Genomic DNA, 27,844 nt, shown 5'->3' on the forward strand with positions numbered 1-27,844 from the left:
GGCTAATCACTCTTCCTTTAAACTGCTTGGATCTGGATTGCAGTCTAGGGTGAAGGTTCTGGGGTGTATGTCAGCTTGCCAGAGCGTGTGGAGGCTTCAGAGAAGGCACCCATCTAATACCTCCGGCAACTGAGAAAACCCCAGCATTTGGGATGAAAGCTCCCCTCTCTGGTGGCAGAGTTCTACTGTGGCAAAAAGCCCAGGGGTCAAGTGACTGAGGGGCGATATGACCAGGCAAAGGAAACAAAGCAGACAGAAGATTCCAACATTAGACTCCTATTTTGCGGACAAAAAGGAGCAAAGCATGGAACAGGAGGAAGTGAAGTCAGAACTCCTGCACCAAAAGCTTCAAAGGAAAATACAAGCTGGTTACAGGCCATAGAGGACCTTAAGAAGCAGATAAGAGAAGTGGAGGAAAAATTGGGAAGACAAATGAGAACTATGCAAGAAAATTACAAAATGAGAGTCAACAGCCTGACCAAAAAAACAGACTGACTCAAATGGCAAAAGAGGCTCAAAAAGGCAATGAGGAGAATCATGGCTTCAGAATTAGACTGGAGCAAATGGAAGGTAATGACTTTATGAAAAATTAAGATGCTGTTAAACAGATCCAAACAAATGAAAGAATAGAAGGCAATGTGAAATATCTCATGGGAAAAACCACTGACCTAAAAATAGATCCAGGAGAGATAATTTAAAAATTATTGGACTACATGAATGCCATGATCAAAAAAAGAACCTAGAAATCATCCTCCAGGAATTCTCAAAGAAAACTGCCCTGATGTTTTAGAACCAAAGGGCAAAATAGAGGTTGAAAGAATCCACTGATCACCTCCTGAAAAAGATCCCAAAAAGAAAACTCCTAGGAATATTATAGCCAGGTTCCAGAATTCCCAGATTAAGGAGAGAATATTACAAGCAGCCAGGAAGAAACAATTTGAATATTGTGGAAACACAATCAGGATAACCCAGGATCTGGCAGCTTCTACACTGAGGGATTGAAGGGCTTGGAATATGATATTCTGGAGGTCATAGGAGCTGGGATTAAAACCAAGAGTCAGCTACCCAGCAAAACTGAGTATCATGTTTCAGGGGAAAATATGGTCATTCAGTGGAATAGAGGAGTTTCAAGTATTCTTGCTGAAAAAACCAGAGTTGAATAGAAAATATGACATTCAGATACAAGAAGCAAGAGAAGCATGAGAAGGTAAACAGGGAAAAGAAATCATAAGGAACTTATGAAAGTTGAACTATTAACATTCCTACATGGAAAAACAATAATTGTAACTTATGAAACTTTTCTCAGTAGTTTAAGGGAATAGAAATATATATATATATATATATATATATATATGCATATACATATATATATATGTCTGTATATGAGGGTATATGGGCATAGGAATACATATGGGAATGTATGTAAATATGTTTACAGGTATACATAGAGGGCACAGGACCATTTTAACAGGAAGGGATGATACTTAAAAGGTGAAATTAAGAGGTGAGAGAGGGATATAATGAGAGAAGATGGAGAGAGACAGAATGGGGTAAACTATCTCATATAGAAGAGGCAAGGGAAAATGGTTACAATGGAGGGGAAGAATAGGAAGGCAAAAGGGAATGGGTCAACCTTATTCCCATTGAATTTGGCTTGGGGTGGGAATGAAATACACTCCAAATAGGGTATCTCACCCTCCAGGAGAGTAGGGGGGAAGTGGATGAGAGGGGGGATGATGGAAAGGAGGACAGGCGGGGGGGGGAGGGAATTTGGAAGCACCCACTTTTGAAAAGGGATGGAATCAAAGTAGAGAATAGAACAAGTGGAAGGTGGGATAGGAGGGAAGGAAATATAGTCAGTCTTTTACAATATATCTACTATGTTATTGTTTTGCATTAGCCACACATGTTTATCCTCTACTGAACTGCTTATCTTCCCAGTAAGGGTGGGTGACAAGGGAAGAAGGGAATGAATCTGGAATTCAAAATTTTAAAATCAAATATTCAAGTAAGATATACAGGCACTGGGGCATAGAGATCCACTGGAAAAGTCAAAAGGGGTGTGGGAGAAAATATGGGAGAGAGCAGATTGGAGGAGGGGATATCCTGTGGGACTGCTATTTTGGGGCGGTGGGTAGGGAAAAAACAGGGAGAAAATTTGAAACTCAAAATCTGGTGGAAATGAATGATGTAAATAAAATATTTGAAAAAAAAAATCATGCTAAGGGGTGGCTAGGTGGCACAGTGAATAGAACACCGGCCCTGGAGTCAGGAAGACCTGAGTTCAAATCCAGAATAAAACATTTAACACTTACTAGTTGTGTGACCTTGGGCAAGTCTCTTCACCCCAATTGCCCTGCCCTCCCCCCTCCACAAAAAAAAGCAAAAAAACCCCAAACCATTCTAAGGAGGGATTCATCTGACTGTCAAAGAAGTTGACACATTAAGAACCCCTGCTCTAGAGACTAGTACTTAACAAGACAGCCCACTGGAAGTAAAAAACAAACAGTCTCTCCTTCCCCACCAAAACCCAGCAAACCAAACCCTGCTTTTTGTTGTTGTTGTGTGGATATTTTACAGTCTAATAAAAATGCCAACATCTTACAGGCTCACCTGGGATTCTTCTGACAATGGTTTTGCAATAGCTTTGAATGAAAAAGTTGATTTCATCAATAAAATTTACCATTTTCCAAAAAAAAAAAGTTTTGACTCTTTTCTCATCCTATTTATATTGTCATTTTGTATATGTATTCCCTGGTTCTGCTTATTTTACTCATTAGCTCATATTAGTCTTCTCATGCTTCTTAGAACTCTTCATACTGATAGTGCAGTGTTATTCCATTATATAATTCATATTTCATAATTTGTTGATCCATTCACAAATCAGTGGACATCTACTTTATTTCTAGTTTTTTCATGCCACAGAAAATACTGCTATACATTTTTTTGTGTATAAGAAACCTTTATTAGATATCTATAAGCACATGAAGAAATATTCTAATTCACTATTGATTAGAGAAATGCAAATCAGAACAACTCTGAGGTACCACATCTCACCAGTCAGATTGGGTAAGATGACAAAACAGGAAAATGACAAATGCTGGAGAGGATGTTGGCAAATTGGAACACTAATGCATTGCTGGTGGAGTTGTGAACTGATCCAGCCTTTCTGAAGAGTAATCTGGAATTATGCCCAAAGGGCTATAAATACTTTCATACCCTTTGATCCAGCAATACCACTGCTAGGGTTATATCCCAAAGAGATCATAGAAATGGGAGAAAGGCCCGTATGTGCAAAAATGTTTATAGCAGCTTTTTTTGTGGTAGCAAAGAATTGGAAATTAAGGGGGTGCCCATCAATTGGGGAATGGCTGAACAAGTTTTGGTATATGCATGTTCATGGAATACTATTGTGCTATAAGAAACGAGGAGCAGACGTGTCTTCATATTTACCTGGAGAGGCTTATACAAACTGATGCTGAGTGAGAAGAGTAGAACCAGGAGAAATTTGTACACAATTACACACACAACGTATGTGTGATGATCAACTTTGATAGACTGGACTCTTCTCAGCAATGCAGTGATATAAGTCAATCCCAAAAGACTCATGATGGAGAGAAATATGTGCATCCAGAGAAAAAACTAGAAAGAACTGAGTTTATATCCAGGTGGAAGCAAAATACCTGATCTTTTCCCTTATCTTAATTTGGTTTTATGTCCTCTTTACTATTTTTCATTCCAGCTGATACAATCCATATTTATAACCTGACTAATGTATAATGTGAAAGTATTTACAGATCCTATACTTGACTATATGCCGCCATGGTGGGGAGGGGAGGGAAGGGGACAAAATGTGAAACTCAAGGAATTGTGGAATTGAATCCTGTAAACTAAAAGGAAACAAACAAATTAATTTAAAAAATAAATAAAAATAAAAGTGGGGGGAAAAAAAGAAACCTTTATTTTCTGATTTTGACCTCTTTAAGTTATATGCCTAATAATTAGTTGGAATTTTTGGACATTTTCGACACTTTAAATAATACCAAATTATTTTCCAGAAAAGTTGGAGTAATTCACATCTCAGTCAGCAGTGTATTAGTGTGTCTTTCTGTATCCCCTCCAACATCAACTATTCCCATCTTTGCCATATTGCTGTACATGAGGTGAAACTTCAGAGTTGTTTTAATTTGCATTTGTCTTGTTAATGATTTGGAACATTGTTTCATAGGATTTTGCTGCTTTGTTGTTTCAGTTGTGTCTGACTCTTTGTGACACCATTTGGTATTTTCTTGGCAAGGATATTGGAGTACTTTGCTTTTTCCTTCTCCATATCATTTTATGGATGAGGAACTGAGTCAAACAGGGTTAAGTGACTTGTCCAGGGTCCCACAGCTAGTAAATGTGTGAGGCCAGATTTGAATTCAGGTCTTTCTGACTCCAAGCCCAGTGCTCTATCCACTGTGCCACTGAGTTGTCCCATTTCATATGATAGTATTTTGCAGTTCTTCTTTCAATAATTGTTCCTAACCAGAAGCTTTTCCTGGCCTATACTAAGTACTTAATAACTGCTTTAGCTGTCTTTTGATCCCATCCATTAAAGAATGACTCTTAATCTTAAATAATTCTTCTGGTTTACTATTCATCTTGGTATGAGACAGAGAGGTGGCGTGATATAGCAGTCAGGGGTGGGGAATCCCATTGTTCTGTGAAGTTTGCATTCAGTCAAAGTGCTGCACTTGAGGATGTAGAGGGCCACATGTGGCCTCAAGGCTGCAGGTTCCCCACCCTGAATAGCTTATAGAGAGCTAGCCTTGAAACAGGAGCACCTAAAGTCAAGTCCTGCCTCTGATATAAACCAGCTGTGTGACTTTTGGCAAGTGTTTTAACCTTTTACTGCTCTAGGCAGTTCTCTGAGATTATAAATGACTTACTCATATCCATGTACCTAGTAGGTGCAGAGGTGGGTGATGAACCCAGTTCTCTGCTAACTCCAAGTTCATCACACTTTCCCTTAGGCCACACCTCCTCCTAAACCAATCAGTACCTTCCAAATTAGGGCAGCTGGGTGGTGCAGTGGATAGAGCACCAGGCCTAGAGGCAAGAAGACCTGAGTTCAAATCCAACCTCAGATACTTACTAACTGTGTGATCCTGGGCAAATCACTTCATTCTGTTTGCTTCAGTTGCTTTATCTGTAAAATGAACTGGAGAAGGAAATGACAAATCATTCCAGTATCTTTGCTGAAAAACTCCCAAAAGGGGTCATGAAGAGTTGCACATGACTGAAAAACAGTTAAACAACAATCTTCCAAATTTCCACATTGAATTAGTTTAAATGTTATAGGTCACTGACTTTTAGTGAATGATATTAATTAATATAAAATCATTATTTGGTTTGCTTATGTCAACATAGGTGACTTCTTTTAATGTGTGTGTCTGCATTTTTTTAGGTGTTTTTGGAGCAATTCTTCATTGATTGATTACAAACTACATAAAGCTATGGATACTTATCAGACTTTTAAAAGCAGTAAAATGAAGACGATGAAGGCTACGGTATCTGTCAAAAAAGTAAGTGTATGGTTATCTTTTTTGTTAAATTTGTAGCCTTCTGTGGCCAGAAAAGTCCTTATACATCCAAACTTTTCAGTTCACAGTTGATATAGTTGGGGCCCCAAATGATTGTGACTTCCATAAGGCCACATAGCTAGTTAGAGGAAAAACTAGAAACGAGGACTAGAACTTAGGTCTCCTGATTTCCAGTATGGTGTACTTTACCTTATATCATGCACTTAAACTTTTAGTTAGTTTTTGAGCAGATTCTTTCTAATGCGAAGAATGTATAATTTAGCGTTGCTATTGTTATAGGATCCTTCACTTTGTTGTCAGTGGGGCCAGAATTATAAAGTAACACATCAATTCATTAAAAATCAATAACTTTATTAAAACTTTCATCAGCCTTTTATTTTTTGCAGTAATTATGTGGAAGGGTAGAAATCCAAAGGAAATCCAAAGAGTAAACTTTGTTGTTGGTGGTTTTTTTTTTTAAGATTTTAATTTTTCCTCCTCTCAACTTCCTTAGTTGCTTCATGAAAAGTAAGGCCATTATCTGTCATTTCCATGATATACTCTCATCTTTACCACATTTGATTGATCATTTTGTTACTTCTGTCTTTTGATCCTTTCTTCAATTATAAGGAAGAAGGATCTTATTTCCTGAAGCCAATCTGACCCATCTATACCTTAGATCTCACTTCTCCTTATATCCTCTGATATTTAACTCCTGCATATATCTCTTGCTTCTCTAGTATTTTTTACCTTAAAACAGGAAGGATAATATAGTGAGGTTACTGGATTTAGTTAGAAAAACTGTTCAGGTCTTTGATCTGTCACTTAATAGACTTCTGATTTTGAGTAAGTCACTTCAATTTCTGAAACTTTCCTTTTTTGTAAAACTGATACAGTTATATAGTATTTAGATAATTCTTTACAATTTGAAGAGCACTTCATAATCATTATTTCATTTGATCCTCCTCGTAGTAATTCTGGGAGTTAGATTGTATATGTGTAATCTCATTCATAGCTTATTAGAAGAGGAGTCTTAGATTTGGAGATAGTGATTTGCCAGAGATGACAGGTAGCAGAACTGGAACTATAGAAACCCACATCTTCTGATTACAGATATAGCTAGCCCACTAAACCAAAGCTCCTTCTAATAATAGCTCACCATTTCTACAGTTCTATACACCATCTAGGGTTATTGTGACTTAGGGTGATGTCTACCCCGAGTACATGAAGACTTCCCCCAGTGAAATGAGCAGATGACAATAATTTGTTCCAACAATCATAAAGTTGGCTGAAGTAGGCACTGTGGAGAGCTTAGAGCTTGGTTAGACATCACAGATGTCAAGGTCATTCACTGCATCCCAGGCAAAAACCGGTTGTCTTCACTTTTGTGTTGCTACTGGACTTCAGTGACTCTGGAAGAAAGAGTAAGACTGACGACTTACACAGCTATGCCTCGCTTAAATCCAATCACATTCAAGTCAGACATCACCATGTGATGTCACTGTCCTCTTCAAAGGCTCAACAATAACAACAAAGCTCTGTATTAATGTTAGCCTTGTTATTCAAACGTATGCATTTTCTCTATCCTTAAATAATTTTTGTAGCTGTGATCCTATTTCTGTTTCTTTTCCTGCAAGTATTTAGAATCTTTGATCTGTTAAAATTTTTTACACTTTCAGTCTTCCTATTTTTAATAAGCCTATTAAGAGAGAGCTAATCTTGAAACCAGAATGATCTGTGTCTTCTGTTCTGCTTGTGATATATACTGTCTGTGGACCCTGGGCAGGTCTCTGTCTCTTGAGTTACTTCATTTAAGAAGCAGTGAGATGTAATTGATAGAGAACTGTTCTTGGAAACAGAAAGCTCTAGGTTCAAAATCTGCCTCTGAAACATTCATGTTGTGTGATTCTGAAGTTACTTCTCTGTGCTTCAGAGAATTATCTAACACTACAAGGTGTACAACAGCTGGTGATCTTTATTGGCAGAGGGAGTTCCATCATCAAGAGTTGTATATTCACTAATGAAATCACAGGTCTCTTAAAAAAATTACTTCCTTCCTCTATAGCTGACAGTTATAGAGCACTTTAAAATTTATAAATTACATTTACATGCCAATTATGTCATTTGAAGCTATCTAAATCTCTTGACCTGTCCTCAATAATCTTTCTCCTTTTGAATCATTTGACCCTGTCTATCATCCTTTATTTATATATGATAGAATCATAGAATGTCAGATTTAGAAGCAATCACATACATCCACCTTTTTGTGGATAACACTTAATTTTGTACTTTTGGCATTTTAATTTGAATGTCCTGCTCTCATCTCAAACTTAATCTGCTCAGAATAAAATTTCTCATATTCTCCTACCAAACCATATTCTTTTCTAAGCATTAATGTCAATAATGTTAATATAACAGTCTCTTTCAATAGAAAACTTGGCACCCCATTTGACTTTACCTTCTTTTTCTTCTGCTCTGTCTGAGCCATCAGAAATTCTTATTAATTCTTCCTTAGAAATATTTTGAATTTGCTCATTTTCCACTGCCCTAATATACTTGGTTAATGGCAAGGATTATATTGACCACTTTTGTATGTGTAGTGGTCATCATCATCATCATCTTCATTATTATCATCTATCTAACATCTATATGGTGCTTTAAGGTTTGCCAGACTCTTGACATACGTTACCTCAGTTCATCCTTATAACCCTGTGACTCGGTTATTGTTACTATCTTTTGTTTATAGAAGAAGAAACTGAAACTCTGAGAGACCAAGTGACTTATCAGACCAGGGACACATAGGTAATAAATGTCTGAAACTTGGATTGGTATCCTTGACTTTTAGTACAGTGTTGGGGACATAGTAAGTGCTTAATAAATGCTCTTTCTAGTTAGTTACCTAGCATTTATTAGGTGCTTACTATTTGCCAGGCACTAATGATGGGGATACAAAGGAAAAAAAAACACATGATCCCAGCCCTCATGTTCTGTTGGAGTTAACAGCATATAGAAAACTGTACATACAAGATAGAGACAGCTTAATTGGCAAGTGTTCTCAGAGGAAGGGAATTAGCAGTAGGGGCCCTGCAAAGGACCTCTTGTAGAAAGTAGGATTTGAGCTTGAAGGAAGCCAGGTGATAGAGGTAAGTGAGCTACCTCTCTGGCAGGCTTTTGCTGGTCAGGTGAAGTAGACTCCTCCCCCTCTTCTCTTCAGACTCCTTGCCATCTCAGTTACACCCCTTCTCAATGACACCCAAGCCAGAGTCTGTTTCCACTGTCTCTGGATTTCACTCTGGGTGGGACACTTATCTTTGGGTTTTCTAGGTCAGGGAGGGGGGATCTGAACAGCCAGAATTCACTTGGTCATCCTAGGCTCTGGAAAGTCAGACAAGCAGTTTCTAAACTTCCAGCCTGGAGGCTGATAGCCCCAGAAGAAGCTGCTGTCTCTGCTGGGGGTCCCCAGCCCTCTCTTACCCAGCTCCAATGGATCCTCCAGATCCTTGGTGAGATGCTGGTGAGATGGCTGCGAATTGCCTTTGGGGTGGGTCCACTGGCTGGGGCTCCTCTCTCTTGACCGAGCTGCTGCAGCCCTCACATGCTCTGCGCTCCCCTTGCCGGACCGGGACCCAGACCCACGTGGGCACTTTCCTGGGCTGGATTCTGCCTCACTCTGTCTCCCAGTGGATTCTGACCTTCACTGTGCCACCTAGCCTCCCCAAGAACCAGAGGATTTTATATCTGGTGGTGGAGATAAGGAGCCTCTAGAGTATCTTCTAGCATGCTTATTACATTTGTTTGTGTTTTTTTATTTATTTAGTATTTTATTTCCCCCCAGTTACACGTAAAAACAATTTTTAACATTTGTTTTAAAAATTTTTAAGTTCTAGTTTTTCCCCCTTCCTACCCTTCCCACCCTCCTCATTGAGAAGGCAAGTAATTCCATATAGGTTATACATGTGTAGTCATGTAAAACATATCTGTTATAGTCATATTGTGAAAGAAAACAGACAAAAAAATTTTCAAGAAAAATAAAGTAAAAAAAAGTCTTAGATCACTGTATTGCTGAGAATAGCTAAGTCATTAATAGCTAATCCTCTTACAGTATTGCTGTTACTTTGTTCACAGTATATTTCACTTTGCATCAGCCCATGCAAATCTTTCCAGGTTTTTCTGAGTGTAGTACCGTACCTTGATTAATGTAAACAAGACCCAAGTAATAATTTTAGAATGGACCCTTTATTAAGGCTGATCAGGCCCTGTGGCAGGCTGAGCTGGCACCACCCATGTCTCAGGTACAGCAAGCAGTAGCAGCAGGCAACAGCGGCAATCTGGGGCAGAACCTTAGCTTAAAAGGGGGCCTTGTGTAAGCAGTGATTGGTCAGTACATACCTTGAAACTCCCCCAGAAGCCCACCCACTTCTATGTAGGTGAGCTGACTGGGGAAAAGGTGGAGACCCAGTGGGGGAGGGCAGAGCTGACCTGGCAGTCTGCTCACTTCTTTGGGGGAGTGGGGGTTGTGGGGAAAACCAGGCACAACATTTCCCACTTCTTTTGTTTGTGTCAAACCCTTGACACCCTGGCCTAATCATACAGGATAGTCAGCTTTGTTCCCAAGGGCTGGTAGTGGGGACCCATAACAATTAGCAATTTAACGGTTAATAGGGACTTCCTATAATCAAGGCCATAGTCTCAAGGAAGACGAGGGGGCCACATTTTTTTCATTGGTACTCTAGTTGAATTTCTCTCAGGAAAGAAGCTGTCCCAATAGAGGTCAGGTCTGGATTCTTGGGAAAGCTGTCTGCATCTGATGTGGTCTTTTTCAGATTCCAAGGCTCAGGGGATTATCCTTAGATGACTAGAGTTCAAATGTACAATACAAGAACTCCCAGAAACACGACTTTACATATAAAGGTCCAGTTTTCTAGCCATACAAGACTAGGTTCAAACAGATAGTTCAGTTTTCTTAGTCACAGGGCTAGGCTCAGTTGATAGAATGAGGTTTTTCTCACAATTTTACAAAATGACATAATTACATTGTCAGGTACATGCCACTAAGATAACCAAGAAAACTTTTATACAAACTATACAAGAATCATAATTAGCATACAATCCCTTGTATCCCAGTGACCTATTTCATTTAAGCAATTCTTTTAAATCCCAGATGCCTCATGTAGTTACAGAATCTAAAAAAAGGGTTTTGCTTCTCCAGTTCAGATCTAGAGATGACCAGATAATTTTGACTTAATATAAATTAATACAATTACTTAAGATTAGTGCCATATTTTGAAACTACAGAGAATTTTCAGTTTATTTGTTGGGGCTTCCAATTATGTTGGGCATAATAGAGCGACACAGAATATCCCAGAGATTAAAATTGGAAATGGATTTTATTGCTGAGGGCTTGCTTGGGTCTCATACCCAAATCAGACAGTAAATTGGCATGAACAGTGTGCCGGGTTTTTAAAGAGATTATAATGGTCAGGTTACATAAGCTGAAACTACGATCAGTGATTGGTCAGTGTATATTTGAAATTTCGCTTTTTCTAGGCAGGTACAGGGAACCCAGAATGAGTGGAGATGGGGAACACCCAGTAGGTGGCAGGGATTTTACCCTAGGCTGAACCCCCACCCACAAGTCAATTAGAAGAGGGAAGGGTAAAAGTTATGCTAAAATGCCTGTTTATAGATCAGTGGAAGGGAAGGGAAGGGTAAAAGTTATGCTAAAATGCCTGTTTTACAGATCAATGGAAGGGAATGGTAAAAGTTATTTCTACCTTTCCTGAATCCTGTATCTGTTATAGGAGTCCTTTAAAATAAAAAAAAAAAAAACCCTTTTTTAAAAAAATTGATTTTATCTGCCCTTTGTAAAATTATCTGTCTGTCTTTTTTTTTTTACTTTTTGGAGGGCAGTTGGGGTTAAGTGACTTGCCCAAGGTCACATGGCTAGTTTTTGTGTTAAGTGTCTGAGGCCGCATTTGAACTCAGGTCCTCCTGACTCCAGGGCCAGTGCTCTATTCACTGCACCACCTACCCGCCCCCCTTTGTAAAATTATCAGACAGATATATTAACAAATTAACATTAGCTTCACCCTTACCACTATCTTATACAATCCTTGTGCTAAAATCCAAAATCCATACCTTTGATCTTATTCCCAAACATGCTCAAATCATGAATTCACATAATAGGAAGTTTTTAAAGCCAATTTTTTGCATCTGTATTTAATCCTAGGTCTGGCCTGATCCTGTTGCTCTCCTCAAACTTCACTATCCTGGTCAATCAGGCATCTATTTCATTACTTTTTGCCTTGTTACTAATCATCTCCTTTGAAGGATGTTATCTCTATATTTATTCATTTATTTGGCCCTGAATATTACTTCTCAGTGAATTTGCTATAGAATAAAAGAGGGACAAAGTCATAAACCTTGCCAGAATAAAAACTTCCTTAGCCTTGTTTGATTCCAGGCATGAGTCATCTCCACTAGTCATTCAGAAAGCAATCAGGTGCTGAAAGCAAGGCTTAGGCATAAATAGGTGGGAGGTTTCCTTTTCAGAAAGAAAAGGCACAATTGGGAAAGTCAGAGAGATCCCATCTGGGCAGTGTCTGAGGTTGTCCCCAAACTTTTCCAAGCACAGGCATCCACATTGAACAGTTCACAGCCTGCAGCCTCTGCCATCCCATTATCGGCCTTTATGACGACTCCTGTAATCAAGGGTTAGAAGAATAGTAAAATTTACAGTCCCTCAAATTATTAAATAGCAAATAAATATGGACTAGTGTCCTTCAGATAAGGCCATCTAAAATTTGATTGAGCTATTAATTTCAAACGCAAGTTACAAATCTTTCTGCCTTCCCAAAACCTCCTCATGCTCTCTCAACATACTTCTAAAACTGATATCCACTATCTGGAAACAGGAGAGGCTGGATGAACCCTATTTGTCCCCTAACCTTCTTATCTGCATTGTTCAGCTTTTCATAAACTATAAAGTCAGTTTGAATTAACCTTGTGTTAAAATGGTATCTATCTTTTCTCTCAACTAAAGTAACTCTGATTAACCTAAATATCAGGTACCCAAGTACCCCATAATTTCAAGCACCCAATCATTCCCCCCCTTAAACAGCTGGGACCCAAAATCATTTGGGTAGATCTGTAGGTTTTACAAAGCTTAGAAGGGGATTCACAAGGTCTTTTCATCACATAATTACCTATAAGTAGTTTTTCCCAAGCATGCTATTGTAAATACTTGATTTATGAATTGAAACTTAAAAATGTATGATTTCTTAAATTACAACATTTCAGAATATCATAACTGGTACTCTGACATGGTCAGAGTACTTCATCCACTATCATTTTCTTGTTCCTCTGACAGTATAATTCTTAATTTAACAGCATTTAGAGTATAAGAAACTGCTTGTATTATAACATTCATAATACCAATGTTTATCAGTAACAATATCAGAAACAATTATGATGTACCTAAATTTAAACTTCAAACCAAAATCAAGTAATTACCAATCTGGTGATCTTAATTTAGTAATTGCCAAATTGCTTTGCACAGAAAATCGTTCATCCCATAGCCATTGACACAAACGTCACACCTAAGAAAGGTTTCACTTAAGGTTGACAAACATAATAATTATAAAATATACATTCAAATATGGGAATTTTCTAAAACTAATTTGGTGTAAAAATATATCTATATCCTTAGATGATTCAGCAGCTTCAGAATAGTAATAAGAAAATTGTTAATATCAGAGTTCATAATTTTTCAAAATTACATAATTTAGCTAAAATTTTAAATGAAATATCAACATTATTATTGCCTGTTTGTAACCCAAATATAAGTAATATAATATATTTGTTTATATTAACAAATTTTATAACATAAAAACCCAATACACATGCAATACGAAATTCAGATTTAAAAAAAAAATAGCTATAATACTATTCCTACTTCAAAAATGCTTCTTAAGTTCACTTAGCTAAATAGACTTTTAGAAACAATAGTCTCAGAAAGATGGCAACAAAATAACAATAAATATCAAATGACATATACAATAATTGACTTTATTAATTCTGGCATGGATTCAAAGTTAGACAGATACCAACATATGCCAGTCATTGCATTTTACAATCAGGTGTTTCATAAACGCTACTAATTTTCCTTTTACAAATTCAAGGAACAAGTCAAGCTGAGATAGCAAAAAACTTCTTTCTTTAAGCAATCCCAATATCCTAAAAAACTTCAGGTTTTTTTTTTCAAGCAATCTCAATATCCCATTTCTAATTTCTTAATGATTGATTCTCAGAATTTGTAAAGATATTTTGTAAAGAAATTGTAAATTTCCCAAATTAAAAATTTCAAATTATTACAACAACGGGAGAATTTTGGTGGACCTTTTGAAAGTGAGCTTTGAATCTGCCAATCTCAAAGCTCCACATTTAATTGGCTTTAATTGGTCAGGCAGGAGATCTAGCCTGCCTGCTTCTTTGATTGGAGGGCAGGGATTCCCAAAGAGGGGCCTACCTCCCCACTTTCCCAATGCTCACTGAGGAGAAGGACCAGCACAGTAAGAAGTTTTGCCCTTCCCCCCTCCCTTTTGAGTTTGTGGAGGAAGAGGCAGAGGGAGGGGATTGAAGGTTGTAAGATGATGGGAAATTATACCCCTCACTATGATCTGGTAGTATTTTTGTGGGAGGGAGGTTTTGTCTCAGGAGTATCTGAGAGCGGGTGGGCCACAAGGATTCGGATAACCCTTTGGAAAGAACAGTTCCTAAGCCAGGGAGGGGAATAGGTGACAAGATCTAGCCAGACATCAATATAAGGAAACTGATCTGGATGCCCTGGATTCCCTGTGACCACCCCCACAGTGATTGGATAATTTGCTTGTGGAAACTTCCCAGCGGGGGCCAGCTCACCCCAACCATGGGGCCACTCATGCATGCAATAAGAAATGAGTTTCCTCTTCTTCAAGGGGACCCCATGATCTGCCCCGTCCTGATAGGCTACTCTAAAATGGCTTACTATGCAACCCCAGGGGAGTTTTTGATGTACTGGCTGCAACCTCCCATGTTTTAGGATGAAAAGACAGACAAACTGTATAGTCTTATAAATAAATATGTCTTCCCAGTGGAAATCAGAAAAGCTCCCTTGTTGGTGCTCATCTGATAGCCACTCAATACCTGCTTTGCAGAATAAAAATGGGGAGGCTTTAAGCGAATGAGCTCAAGACAAAACTTCACGAGGACAGACAATAGTCCTTAGCTGCTTGCTTTGCCCCTGCAGATACTGAACAAGAAGCAAATGAGCTCAAGTGAGCACAGGACACAGAAAGAACATATAGGATGTATACTGACAAATAATAGTCCCTAGCTGCTTGATTTGCCCCCGCAGATACTGAACAGGAAGCAAATGAGCTCAAGTTAGCGCAGGGCACACAAAAAACATACAAACATTAACAACCAGAATACTGATGGTCGAGAGGCTTTGGCATCCTAAAGCTTCGCCAGGGAGGAGATGCCCCCTGCACAAATGGCTATGTCTAGCCCTCCACCCTCCAGAAAAGAACCAGAACAGATTTTTTTTTTACCCAGAACAGATTTTTACTCACTCCCAAACTGGAGGTCCTGGATGTACAAAAGGTCAAATGAGGAGCAGGTAGAAGTCGGGAGGCAGGTGCAATCTAGACCTGGGGCCCTGGAGCATCATCAGGGGCCAGCCCCCCTAGGAATCTGTGCTAGCAGATGTCTACCCCCAAGGCCGAGAGCTCTTCCTATTCGGCAAAATCTCGCTGGCTCCCCACGAAGTGACCAGGGCTGCTTCCTCCCCACCCCTCTCCTTTTCTCTCTTTCTCCAAAGGGGAGATAAGGAGACAGAAGTCCAACAGTTTCCCTGGCCAAATTTTTGACCACAGATGTTGTTAGTTACAGACAGACAAACAGAAAGGCAGGCACACAAACACAACAGACAGATAACCACTCACCTCCAGAGGCTGACACAGAGATCTGGGTCCAAAGAGCCAAAATGTGATCTGATCAATGTCAGGGGATGATCTGGACTTCCTCAGCCTTGAGTTCTGAGCTCTGAGAAAATTTCAGATGCCAGCTTCTCAAGGACGTCAAAGCTGAGGGACCTCCATCCCCTGAGGCTGAGTGAGGATCTTGGGCCTTGGACAGCAACATGGAATGCTGCCAAATCTCGCTAGGGGCTCCAAATGTAGTACCGTACCTTGATTAATGCGAACAAGACCCAAGTAATAATTTTAGAATGGACCCTTTATTAAAAATGCCATGTGGCTGATCAGGCCACGTGGCCGGCTGAGCTGGCACCACCCATGTCTCAGGTACAGCAGTAGCAGTAGCAGCAGGCAACAGTGACAATCTGGGGCAGAACCTTAGCTTATAAGGGGGGGCCTTAGGTAAGCAGTGATTGGTCAGTATACACCTTGAAACTCCCCCAGAAGCCTGCCCACTTCTGTGCAGGCGAGCTGACTGGGAAAAAGGTGAAGACCCAGTGGGGGAGGGTGGAGCTGATTTGGCAGTCTGCTCACTTTCTTGGGGGAGGGGGGTTGTGGGGAAAACCAGGCACAACAAGAGAATCCTGCTCATCATTTAGGATTTCATCATAATCATATATTACAAATTGTTCAACCATTCCTCAACTGTTGTGCATTCCCTCATTTTCTAATTCTTTACCCCCAGAAAAGACCTACTATAAATATTTTTGTACATATAGGTCCTGTTCCTTTTTATTTTTTTATTTCTTTTGGGATACATATCTAGTAATGGTGTTCCTAGGTATGTATGGTTTTATAGCCCTTTGGTCATAGTTCCATATTGCTCTACAAAATGGTTGAATCAATTCACAAACTCTACCAACAGTGCATTAATGTCTTACTTTTCCCACATCACCTCCAACATTTGTCATTTACCTTTTCTGTCCTATTAGACAATGAGGTTGTACTCAGAATTGTTTTAATTTGCATTTCTCCAGTCAGTAGTGAGTTAGAATATTTTTTTCATATGACTGTAGATAAATTTTATCACTTCATCTGAAAACTGATTATATCTTTTGATCAATTAGGGAATGGCTCACTAATTACATTTGTAAAAACATTTTTAACTTCTTTGATTTTTCAATTCTGGCTTTATCTCTTGCAGAAATTCTAGTTGACTTTGTGTCCAAGCTCTGTTTTTCTTTGAGGCTTTGCTTCTAGTTGTTTTGGAACCATTCTCTTCTGGGTTTGTGTCTTGAGCATTTCTGTCACTGTAAAGAAAGGGAATAGATAGAGCACAAACATTTATTAAGCACCTAATATGTGCCAAGTTCAATGCTAAGTTCTTATGTTATCTGATCTGATTCTCACAATAGCACTTTGAGGTAAGTGAAGCGATTTTCCCCATTTTATATTTGAGGAAACTGAGGCAAACAAGTGACTTCCCCATGGTCACATAAGTAGTAAGCAACTGAAACTTGACACCATGCCCAGTCCTCTATTCACTGCACTATTTAAAAGCTACTATTGGCAACTTTTTATGGTATAATTCTTTTTTTTGTTTATTAATTCTTCCAGCCTACTTCCTTACTTGGACATTTTGTTAGGACCAGGTTCTGCATATTTATGGAGGTGATGCATGGGCTGGTCTTGCTACTCCTTTCTTGAGATACAGCATATTGTGTTATTCCAGAATCTCAGGAATAGCTCCAGTCATGGACCAGCAAGCTTTCACTGCTCTCAGAGTGGTCTGATCTAGGACAATATCTGACCAGTGTTCCCCTGGTCTGAGTTCTCAAGTTTCTAACTTGGGTTTGTGTCAGAGCAAGAGGCCTGTTGACTTGCCCTGTTCGGAATTTTTCAGTAGACTGTTGTTGGACTTCACTACTCTCAGCCTGCTGGAAATCTCTGTAGGTTCAGAGTGACAGAACTTGAAGTTTCTCTTTGATCTGGAATTCCTCATATTATTATTCCTCTGTAGGCTTTAGCCTGAGCTAGGAGCTGGAAATGAAACTTTACTCTGCTCCTGAGGTCCAAGATACACGGCTGCTTCTTGCTTCTGAGCTTTCTTTTTACTTGGTACACAGACTCAGACTCTCACCAGCTCCTTAACCTGAAATGCTGCATCTAGTCACAGGTCCCCTTTTTAATCAGTCCTGGATTTATGACTTAAAACTGGGTAATAGGAGACAGAACTGACAGATGGCATCTGTCAACCCTACACAAGGGTGGGCCTGTCTCTGCTGGTTCTGTGTCTTCTTCTTGCTCTCATGCACACATAGGCTTTCCCCATGGTAGAATGTTACACACATATGTTGCATCCTTGGCCAGACCTAATTTCCAAGGTCTGCAGACCCGTCTGTTTCTCTTTTGCCCTCTAAGGTAATAGGGAAGGTGGGTGGGAGAAGACATTTTGGGAAAGATAATCAGTTCTGTTTTGGACATGTTGAGTTTAAGGTGTCTACCAGACATCCAGATGGAAATGTTTTTTTTTTTTTTTTAAAGCCGTTGGGGTTAAGTAACTTGCTCAAGGTTACACGGCCAGTTATTTTTGTGCGGGTGCCAAGTATCTGAGGCCGGAACCGATCCCAGGTGTCCCAACGCCGGGGCCAACGCTCTTAACTCACTGCACCACCTGGCTGCCCCTACAGATGGAGATGTTTAAAAGGCAGTTGGAGATGTGAGATTGGAGATCAGCAGAAAGAGTCAGGTGGGAAAGGTAGATTTGAAAATCATCAGTATAGATATAGTAATTGAGTCTATGGGAACTGGAGAGGTTATCCACTGAAGTAGTATAGGAGAGTAGAAGAGGGCTCAAAACAGAACCCTAAGGGACAGCTACAGTTAGATGATCCAGGAGAGGAGACAAGGAATGGTCAGATAGGAGAATAAAGAGAGAGTTATATACAGAAAACCTAGAGGGAAGAGAGTATCAAGGAGGAGAGAATGATAGTGTCAAAGGCTGCAGAAAGATTCAGGAGAATAAGACTTGAGAATAGGCCATTGAATTCCACAACTAAGAGATAAGTGGTAATTTTGGAGAGAGTAGTTTTGGTGGAATGATAAGATCAGAAGCCAGATTTTAAGGGATTTTAAAAAGAGTGGGAGGACAGAAAGTAGAGAGACTCCTATATTATAAACAGCCTTTTCAGGGAGTTTAGCTGCAAAGGACAGAAAAGATATAGGATAACAACAGGAGCAGAAAGCTCAAGTGAGGGTTTTTTCAGGATGAGAAGACTTGCACGGCCATTTCTATGGGCAGTAGAAAAGGAACCAGTAGAGAAGGAAAGATTGGAAATAAGTAATAGTATGGGGATGACAGAGGGAGCAATTTGTTGGAGGAGATGGGATGGAATAGGATTGTTTGATCAGGTAGAGGGTTAGCCTGGTAAGATGAAGGCCACTTCATCATGTGAGATATGGGTGAAGGAGAACATAGTGGCAGAACGCATCTGAGTGAGGCACATATAAAAGAGAAGAGGGGGAGCACGTGGTTAATTGCCTCCATTTTTTTGTAAAATATGAGACAAGGATTTCATCTGAGAGTGAGGATAGGAGGAACCATGCAGAATTTGAGGAGTGATGAAAAAATTTTGAAGAGCAACTGTGGAGAATGGGATAGTGAGTTGATAAGGCAGGTTTAGAAGGAACAACAGTGAGGGCCCACTTGATGTTGTGTAAATTAAATTTGTAGTGGACCCAGTCAAAACGATTGTGTGATGTTCTCCACCTGCACTCAGCAGCATGTGTGTAGGACCAAAGTTGACAAATGGTGGGAGAAGTCCAAGAATGAATCCATAATCAGCAATATGATAAGGGTCAAAGGATTCAAGAGACAAGGACAATATAGAGTTTAACTGGTTCCTGAAGAAGTTAGGGAGAAAAGAAGAGAGCATGACTAGTGCCCTGGAGATGCCCTGGGAGTGAATGAAGGGTCAAGGTATCAGAGGTCATAGGGCAGATGAAGACCAGGGTTTTGTAAGGGAAGGCAGAGGAGGAGGTGAAAACTCAATAGATTAATTGGATAAGGGGATTTTAGAATTCTTGAATGTGGAGATGTGGTATTTTTGTGAGTGATGGAAAGATCTGTGGTTGTCTTTGGGTATGACTGAGGTGGGGAGGAGTAGTAGCTCATGGAAAGTGAATAGGTTGAGGAACTGAGTGATTAGGGTATTTGATGAAGAGTCAGTATGTATGTTGAAGTCCTCTGTATGAGGACAGTAATTGATGAGGAGAGAAAAATTGTAAGTGAGGTATCAAACTCATTGAGGAAGGAAAGGGCCCTCTCTGGTTTTCTTAAGCTTTTTTTTTTTTTCCAGTTTGGCCACGAGGAGCCTAAAATATCTGACTCCAGTTTTCTAGGAAGCTAGAAGAATTTATTCATCATTAAATATTTAATGTATTGTCTCCATTTTATAGTTTTAACTTGCCAGAAGTATACATGATCAGAGCAGTAAGTTAGTGACTTTTCTTTAAGCCAAATGTTTGATTGTATACAAAATTAAAGATGACACTATCTGACTGAAATTTGGGAAAGCAGCTCACAGGAAGACCTTGTGGTAAGTGAATATTAGCAGTACCACTGCCTTTTGTCGTGACTGCTCTTTTTCCAGACTGATTCATTTTTAGATAAGAGCCATGTGTATGTATGAATTATGTGAGTATAAATGTACTCATTTGTGTTTATATAAGCATATATGTATTTATAGAGGTGGCTAGACAGTGCAGTGGATAGAGTCTTGGGCCTGGTATCATGAAGATCTGAGTTCAAATCCAGCTTCAGACACTGACTAGTAGGCAAGTCACTTAACCAGTTTCCTTAGTTCTTAACAATAGTGCCTACCACCTGAGTTTGTTTTGAGGATCAAATGAAATAATATTTGAAAAGTGCTTAGCATAATGCCTGACCCATAAGGTGCAATATAAATGCTAGCTGTCAATATTATTATTATTGTTTTGTATGTGTTAATTACCTTAATTTTTCACTTTGTATATATGGATAATTCATGTAAGACCTAGATTTTCCTTGATTAAAGTTGCTTGAATGATTCAGTTATTCATTCTGTTTTAGTATGTCCATATGGAAGTGTTTTTTTTTTTTAAGGAACATTGACTTTAAGAGCTCATTAGATTTATAATTTAAACCACATAGAACATTTTTTGTTTGTGTTTATATTATACTGGATTGTGGGCTACTCCTTGTGCTTTGTTGGTATTTTTCCACTTCTTTGTTTTTGCACATCCTGTTTCCTTTGCTTTGAATGCTCTCCTCTTTCCCACTTCTCCATCCTTATCATTTTTTTTTAAAACCACGAGCTCAAGATGTCTTCCTCCATGAAGCCTTCCCTTACCACCCTGTGAAGATATTGAGAATCATAGGATGGTAGACACAAGTGCAACCTTAGTGTTCATCTAGTCCCACCTGCTTATTTTAGTGATGAGAAGATTGAAGCTTAGAAGTATGAAATCTTAACCCAGAACTACAAAGGCAGAACAGGTACCAGGACCCATAGCTGAAGATTCCTAGTCTAGTTTCTCTGAATACATGTAACTCCTTGTTTATAACATTTTTGTCACAATATAATACAAACTCTTTCAGAACAGAACCATTTTTTTCCCTAAATCCTCCATGCCAACAGAGTGCCCGACATGTATTAGCTGTTTAAAAATTTTGGACTTGGAGTCAAAAAGACTTGAGTTCAAGACCTTCTTTAAGCACTTTCTAGTTGTGTGACCCTAGACAGATCACTTAAATGCCCTCAGCTTCAGTTTCCTCATCTATAAAATGGGGATAGCACCTACCTCACAGGGTTATTGTGAGGGTCAAATGAAAGATATTGAAGCCTTAAAGTTCTTTATATGCTACTTCTTATTGTTATGTTACTTCATATTACAGTTATATATACGTCTCTTCTCCTATTCTACATTGTTAACTTCTTGAGGACAGAGATCTTTTTTTATTTCCCCATAGCACTTAGCATAGAATATCTTATACATATTAGACACTTAATAAATATTTAACAAAGGAATATCTAAAGTCAGGATGCTTTCATGGATTAATTAGTTTATTTTAAAATAAAAATATGGTTTCCTTTCAGAGATTCATCGAAGGTGTACTCCGGTCTATAAAGTCTTTGTTACAGAGCCAAAAGGAATTATGCAGTGTGTCAGCAGAGGAATACTTAAGGCCAGAGGAACAAGCCAATATGATTGAGGTTTGACATTACTACTTTCTAAACACCTAATCAGGTGGACACAAGGAAGGATTGAATATTTTAATTTTTTAAAAAAGTCATCTCTGTGGAATCTAGCATTAAATACTTGAATAATATTTTTCAAATAAGACCATAGAAGACTAAATTAGATGTTTCTTTTCTGCAAGAAGCCAGTGAAATAGAATTCTTTGTAAATTGTACTACTTATAATATTGTCACCCTATTAAAAATGTTTAAAGGCAATATTCTTTTGCAATATATCTCTTTAACTATTTTCAATTTTCAATCTTATATTAAAAGCTGAATTTTTCACTAATAGTAATAACTGATAAAAGTTGGAGGTGTGATCTGGATGGCTGATTTTATCAGTGTAAGGAATTCGGTATGAAAATTTCTTACACTGATATACATTGGCAGACTCTCTGATTTAGAGTTGTGGAGAATTGCTTGGGAGTACTGAGGGACTAAGAGACATTCCCACGGTCACAGAGTGAGAATACACACATGAACACACAAATATACACATATGTACACATACATACATATACATATGTGCATATGTGTGTGTATCTATATCTGTATCTGAATTTGCACCCAGGTCTTGCTGACCATTGATCCAGTAGATGATGCTGTCATTCAGTAACTGAAATAACATAAGAAATTTCCTACTCGAAGTAATTATCAAGAGTTTTTTCTCTGAATTCCTCCTTAGATAAAGTGAGCATATTGATGCAAAACTAAACAAAACCTGGTACATACTCTCCATCTATGGCCAAAGTGGAGGGCAGGCATTACAAAGTTATTGAACTAAGTTATTGATGTTGGGAGGGTCAGCTTAGGAATATTAAATGAAGTGAGAAAGAAGAATAATGCAGTTATTATGGAGAACCAATTGGAAGAGGCAACCTAATTGTGGAATTCCTGTGGAAAGAGGCAATTCAGACGAATAGGACCGTGGTTTAGTCGGTAAGTAATTTGGGAAAAGAGAGCACTATACAAGATAGGAAGAAAGGGGAAGAAATGAATCTTTTGGTTTATTCATCATTCTGTTGAGGAGGAATGTGTGTTCTTTAGAGACTTTTGGTAAAACCATGTAGGAATTTAAAGTGCTACCTAGTACCGATCCTTTAATGTTCATAAAATAATGATCTTCTCAAGATTGTACTGTTTTATATTTAAGATTGTGGTATAAGATTTTCAGAATCATATTTAAAAAATTAAGCAATTAAAATTTTTCTGCTTAGTTGACTAATGACCTGCTATTAAGCTCTGCACACCTGTCCTGATTAGGAAAATTTCAGCTTAGAAGAATTTTTTTTATTTTTTTTTCAGGTTACCTTTCTAGGTTTCAGTGAAGAAACAGATGCTGGTCATATGCAGGTAAAATAAAATGTGGAGTGTAAAAAGGAAGCTTTATAAATCATCTCAATAAGCTTCATGATGCTGTGAAAATTTTGCCCATCATTACATTATACCATTGTCTCTAATTCTTAAAAGTGAAACTTTATTTTTTTAAAAATTTTTGAGAGTGGCTTGGAAGTTTTGTATTTTTAACATGTTCATTTGAGTTTTCCTCTCATGGAAAAAGTAGTCATAGTAATAGTAATAATAGTAGTCATAAAAATAATCAGAATTGGACTGCAGACCACAAGTTGACTTTCGCTACAAATTATAGTTAGTGGGAAGGTAAAAAATTATGATTTTTTAAAATTGTGGTTTTGATAAAATATTTTATCTGTCTTATACATTTTGACATTTAAATAATATGAATAAACATTAATTTTGTAAGATTATTATCCAATTCTATATTTTTGACCTGATTTAGTTCAGTATAATTTTTGTTAGGATTACAGTGATGGGATTGAGTGTCATCTAAGTTATAGCAAAACAATTGAGTATGCATATGCTGTATATTTTCTTTTGAATTTGTAACTCTATTTACTGAATTTGGGTTAACTTTGGGCTTTCTTTTGTGATGTCACAGTTGCTCTGAGCTTGAGGAAATATATGTAACATGTATATGTATTAGCTTAATGTGTGTGTTATATGTGTTTTGGTATATACTTGTTTCCTGTATTAGAATGTAAGCTCATTGCAAGTAGGGATTGTTTCATTCTTTGTGTTTTTATTCCCAGCGCCTAGCTCCCTAGAATATAGTAAGCACTTATTAAATTTTTGTTGCTTAATTGATTGACTGGAACCACATATCTATTAAGTGTCTCAGGCTGGAGTTGAACTGAGGTCTTCGTCACTTTAAGTGTAGTACCCTCCCCACTACTCCATGGTGCCTCTCATAAATAATTTTATATGTTGACAACCTTTAGCTTAAATCTATGAACATTAGGTAATATAGATAAAAATTTAATTAAAGTTTATTTTATATTTTATCTATTAACCAAATAGTCTATATTTTCAAGTTTAGGGACCAAATTAAACATTATCTCATACTTTTTCTGTATGTTTTTAAAATTAGGATTTAGCTGCAATTTCTCTGGAACTCCCAGATCTTCTGAATTCTATCCACTTCTGCAATCTAAGTGAAAATGAAATTATTTTTCTGAAGGATATAAATAAGTCATCAGAAACAAATGCTGAGTCTCAAAAACAGGTAAATAAAATTTTAAAAATTTTCACAAGCATTTAGCCCTTTTGCTTCTCTCTGCACATATTGAACATTGAGAAGGAAAAGAAAATTTTTATAACAAATTTGTGTAGTTCTGCAAAACAAATCCTCGTGTTAGCCATGCCAAAAAAATGTATGTCACATACATTTTAAGTCTGAATTCTTTGGCAAGAGATGGGTACTGTGTTTCATCTTTAGTCCCCTGATTTGCTATTGGTTTATCATTGTATCAATCAGTTCTAAAATCTTTCAAAGTTGTTTCTTTGTTACAGTGTTGTTGTTAATTATATAAATTTTTCTCCTAGTTTTGTATGCTTCATTCTGTTATCAATTTATAAAGGTCTTTAAGATTTCCATTAAAACTGTTCATTTTGTCATTTCTTAAGCACAATAATAGTCCAATAATTTATATACATGATTTGTTTAGCTATTTCTTAGTAGTTAGGAATCCCCTTAGTTTCCTTTCTGGGGCTATTATGAAAAAACCTGCTATAAATATTTTTGTATAGATAGGGCCTTTTCCTTTTTTGCTTGATATCTTTGGTTTGTGGGCCTACTAGTGGTCTGGCTGGTTGAAAAGGTGTGCAGAATTTAGTGAATTTTGGCGCATAGTGCCAAGTTGCTGTCCAGAATGGCCAGGCCAGTTCATAGTTCAATCCACATTACATTTATGCACCTGTTTTCCTGAAGCTTTTCTAACATTTGTCATTTTCACCAGTCTGGCTTAATTTGTGTTTATTTGTGATTATTAGTGAGTGATTTTTTTCATATATTTTTTACATAACAGCGTAGGATTTTTCCTTTAAATAACTGCAGATTCATATCCTTTGACCATATTTGTCTATTAGGAATTGCTCTTTCTCTTATTTAATTTAAATTAGTTCTATGTATGTCTTTGATGTGAGACCTTCATCAGAGAGATTTGCTGCAAAAATTTTCTTGGGTACCTTTTTCCCTTCTAATTTTAACAGCATTAGTTTTCATATGTGCAAAAATTCTTTTAAATTTTATATTATCAAAATTGCCCATATTAAAAAAGCCTTTCAATAAATTTTTCTGACATGACTTTTCACATCAGAATTTGTTTTTGACCAAAACTATTACGAAACTTGCACACCATGGGTTTTTCAGTTTTTTTTCCTTCCAGATAATTCTTTTTTGTTGTTATTGTTTAATTGTTTCAGTCATGACTGATTTCATGATCCCATTTTTCTTGGCGGAGATACTGTAGTGGTTTGCCATTTCCTTCTCCAGCCTGTTTTAAAGATGAGAAAACTGAAGCAGAGTTAAGTGACTTGCCCATGGTCACACAGCTAGCTAGTTAATATCTGAAGCTGGATTTGAACCCAAGTCTTCCTGACTCCGTGCTTGGCATTCTATCCACTACACCATCTAGCTGTTCAAGATTTTCTTAAGAAAATATTATGTATAAAGATTTGGAATTAGTATCAAAGAATAGAAATATTTTGACCATAGAGAATAAATGAATAGTTTATGTTAATTTTAAGTAGATGAGACATTATGACTATTATTTGTTCCCTTGTATGAATTCATCACGTTAAATGTATTTCTCACCTTCAAACGCCTGTATATAGGGTATAAGCACTTAACTCCCCACAGTATCTTCTATGTTTGCTATATGTATTTTTTGTCATTTGTTTTAGGGCTTGTGTTTGTTGACGTCATCTCCCAGACAAAAGGAATCATGCCTAGGAATTTGTCATTTTAACATAGTGCTTGATTTCTAAAATGAACATGGGCATATAAAAACAGTAAGATAGAGGATCAGCTCTACAGAGCTTAGGCAACAATTGCTTGTCGACCAAGTATGTGATCGGCCTGGTGCACATGAGAGCGAGGGTTCTGTGCCTCGGGAACTGGGATGTTCACGAAGGGCACTGTAAAGGCTCCTTTGAGGGTTCTGCCTGGAGGCCTTGGACCGGCACCGTTACTTGGGCTATGAAGAAAGTCCTTCTTATCGCTGAATTTATGACCTCCTGGTTCCACACTTACGCTTTGTTCTTATTTAATCTATAATGCACATGTATGTATGTGCATGAGCATAGTGCACACACCTACACACAGACAATTATCTTTAAGATCCATGATTTCTATCATGATATACGCTTTGATCTTTTAAGCACTGACATCTGTGTAAAATCTGTTTTCTTTGATTGATCTGATCTCAGGTGTGCTTTAAGGCGGTATATTCTCAACATTGTCATAGACTGTAATGACAGTAACATTTATTAGTAAAATTAAGCAGTGTAATATTTGCTGTTCAAAGTCAGAGAAATATAGACCTCCCTTGTGGGTTTGTTTTAAATGAAGCCATAAAAATTTAAACCTAAAAGCTGCTACTTACTGATTTGAAAATTCCTTTCCTTTCCAAGTTCACACGTGCCAACCACATCACTGAAATCTTCACTTCCTTTGGGGTGTCGTCTGACCTCCAGGATCCTTGTTACTTTTTCCAAAATCATCAGCACCCAGTTTGCAGTCTTCCTCTCTATGCCTATCCTTCATCATCATCATTTGATTTTAATATATCTACTTCACAATTCCCTAACCTTCTGAAACCCAGTGACCAGCCACATCCTCACATCCCATTTGTACCACTTCTTGCTTACAGAAGCTGCTCTTTGTTCTCAAAGATTGTCAGTGCCTCAATCGCCCTGTTCTCTCAGTTTGTCAGCTCTCCTCTGTTTAGTGACCTCTCTGAGCAGCCTGAACCCTTTAGTCAGACAGTTTTCAGTAACAGTCCAGGATCTGACCTGTTAAATCACATTTCTTCTCTAGCCTTCTTAGCAAACCCAGTTTTCCACAGTTCAGCTCTTGTGATCTAGCTTCCATTCCTGCGGTTCCACCAAAGCCTACTTCTAAAGTATCATGGATGATCTCCTAGATGCAGAGCCCAGCTCCTTTTTCTCAGTTCTTCTTGAAGTACTTGGAATCAGGCTGAACTGAGTTCAGATATGGCTGTGACATTTACACCCATGTGACCCTGACCATGTCACAGCCTCGGTTTCCTCATTTATAGAATGGGTATAATAATAGCAGCTACCTTCCAGGGTTTTTTTGAGGATCAAATGAGATAATTTTTGTAAAGTACCTTGTAAACTTTAAAGTGCTTTATGCATACTAGCTGTTGATCTTTACAAGATTTGACATTGAACACCTTCTGTGTCTCAAAAACTGTTTTCTTCTTTGATTTCAATCATGGTGCACTTTTCCTAGTTTTCTTCTCTCTTTTTACTACCTCTTCTTCCTCTCTTCTTCCTTATTGAAATTTTCTAACCTTTCAGTAAAATTCATCGAATTTCCATAACTTCAACTTTTATCTTTGTGGATGAAATTCACATATGTATCACTGATCTTAGCTTTTTCTTTGAACTCTAGATCTCTCTCTCTCTAATTACTTATTGGGTCTCAAACCTAATATGTATT

At 37.9% G+C, this 27,844-nt stretch overlaps 1 protein-coding gene across 16 annotated transcripts in view; it reads left to right on the top strand.

Annotated features, from left to right (window-relative positions):
* The window catches only part of AKAP11 (A-kinase anchoring protein 11), a 114,979-nt gene that overhangs the window by 50,084 nt on the left and 37,051 nt on the right, over nt 1-27,844 (top strand). For all 16 annotated transcript variants that reach the window (XM_069068678.1, XM_069068679.1, XM_069068670.1 and 13 more), the window contains 4 exons: nt 5,450-5,567; nt 21,658-21,774; nt 23,107-23,154; nt 24,248-24,382. In XM_069068678.1, the coding sequence (XP_068924779.1) occupies nt 5,499-5,567; nt 21,658-21,774; nt 23,107-23,154; nt 24,248-24,382 (369 nt within the window). In that variant the 5' untranslated portion in view covers nt 5,450-5,498. The remainder of the gene's footprint in view (nt 1-5,449; nt 5,568-21,657; nt 21,775-23,106; nt 23,155-24,247; nt 24,383-27,844) is intronic.

Source organism: Petaurus breviceps, unplaced genomic scaffold (assembly GCF_028583685.1).
Source record: "Petaurus breviceps papuanus isolate PSGF00001 unplaced genomic scaffold, PetGlider_PUasm1.0 90769, whole genome shotgun sequence".
Taxonomy (NCBI): domain Eukaryota; kingdom Metazoa; phylum Chordata; class Mammalia; order Diprotodontia; family Petauridae; genus Petaurus; species Petaurus breviceps.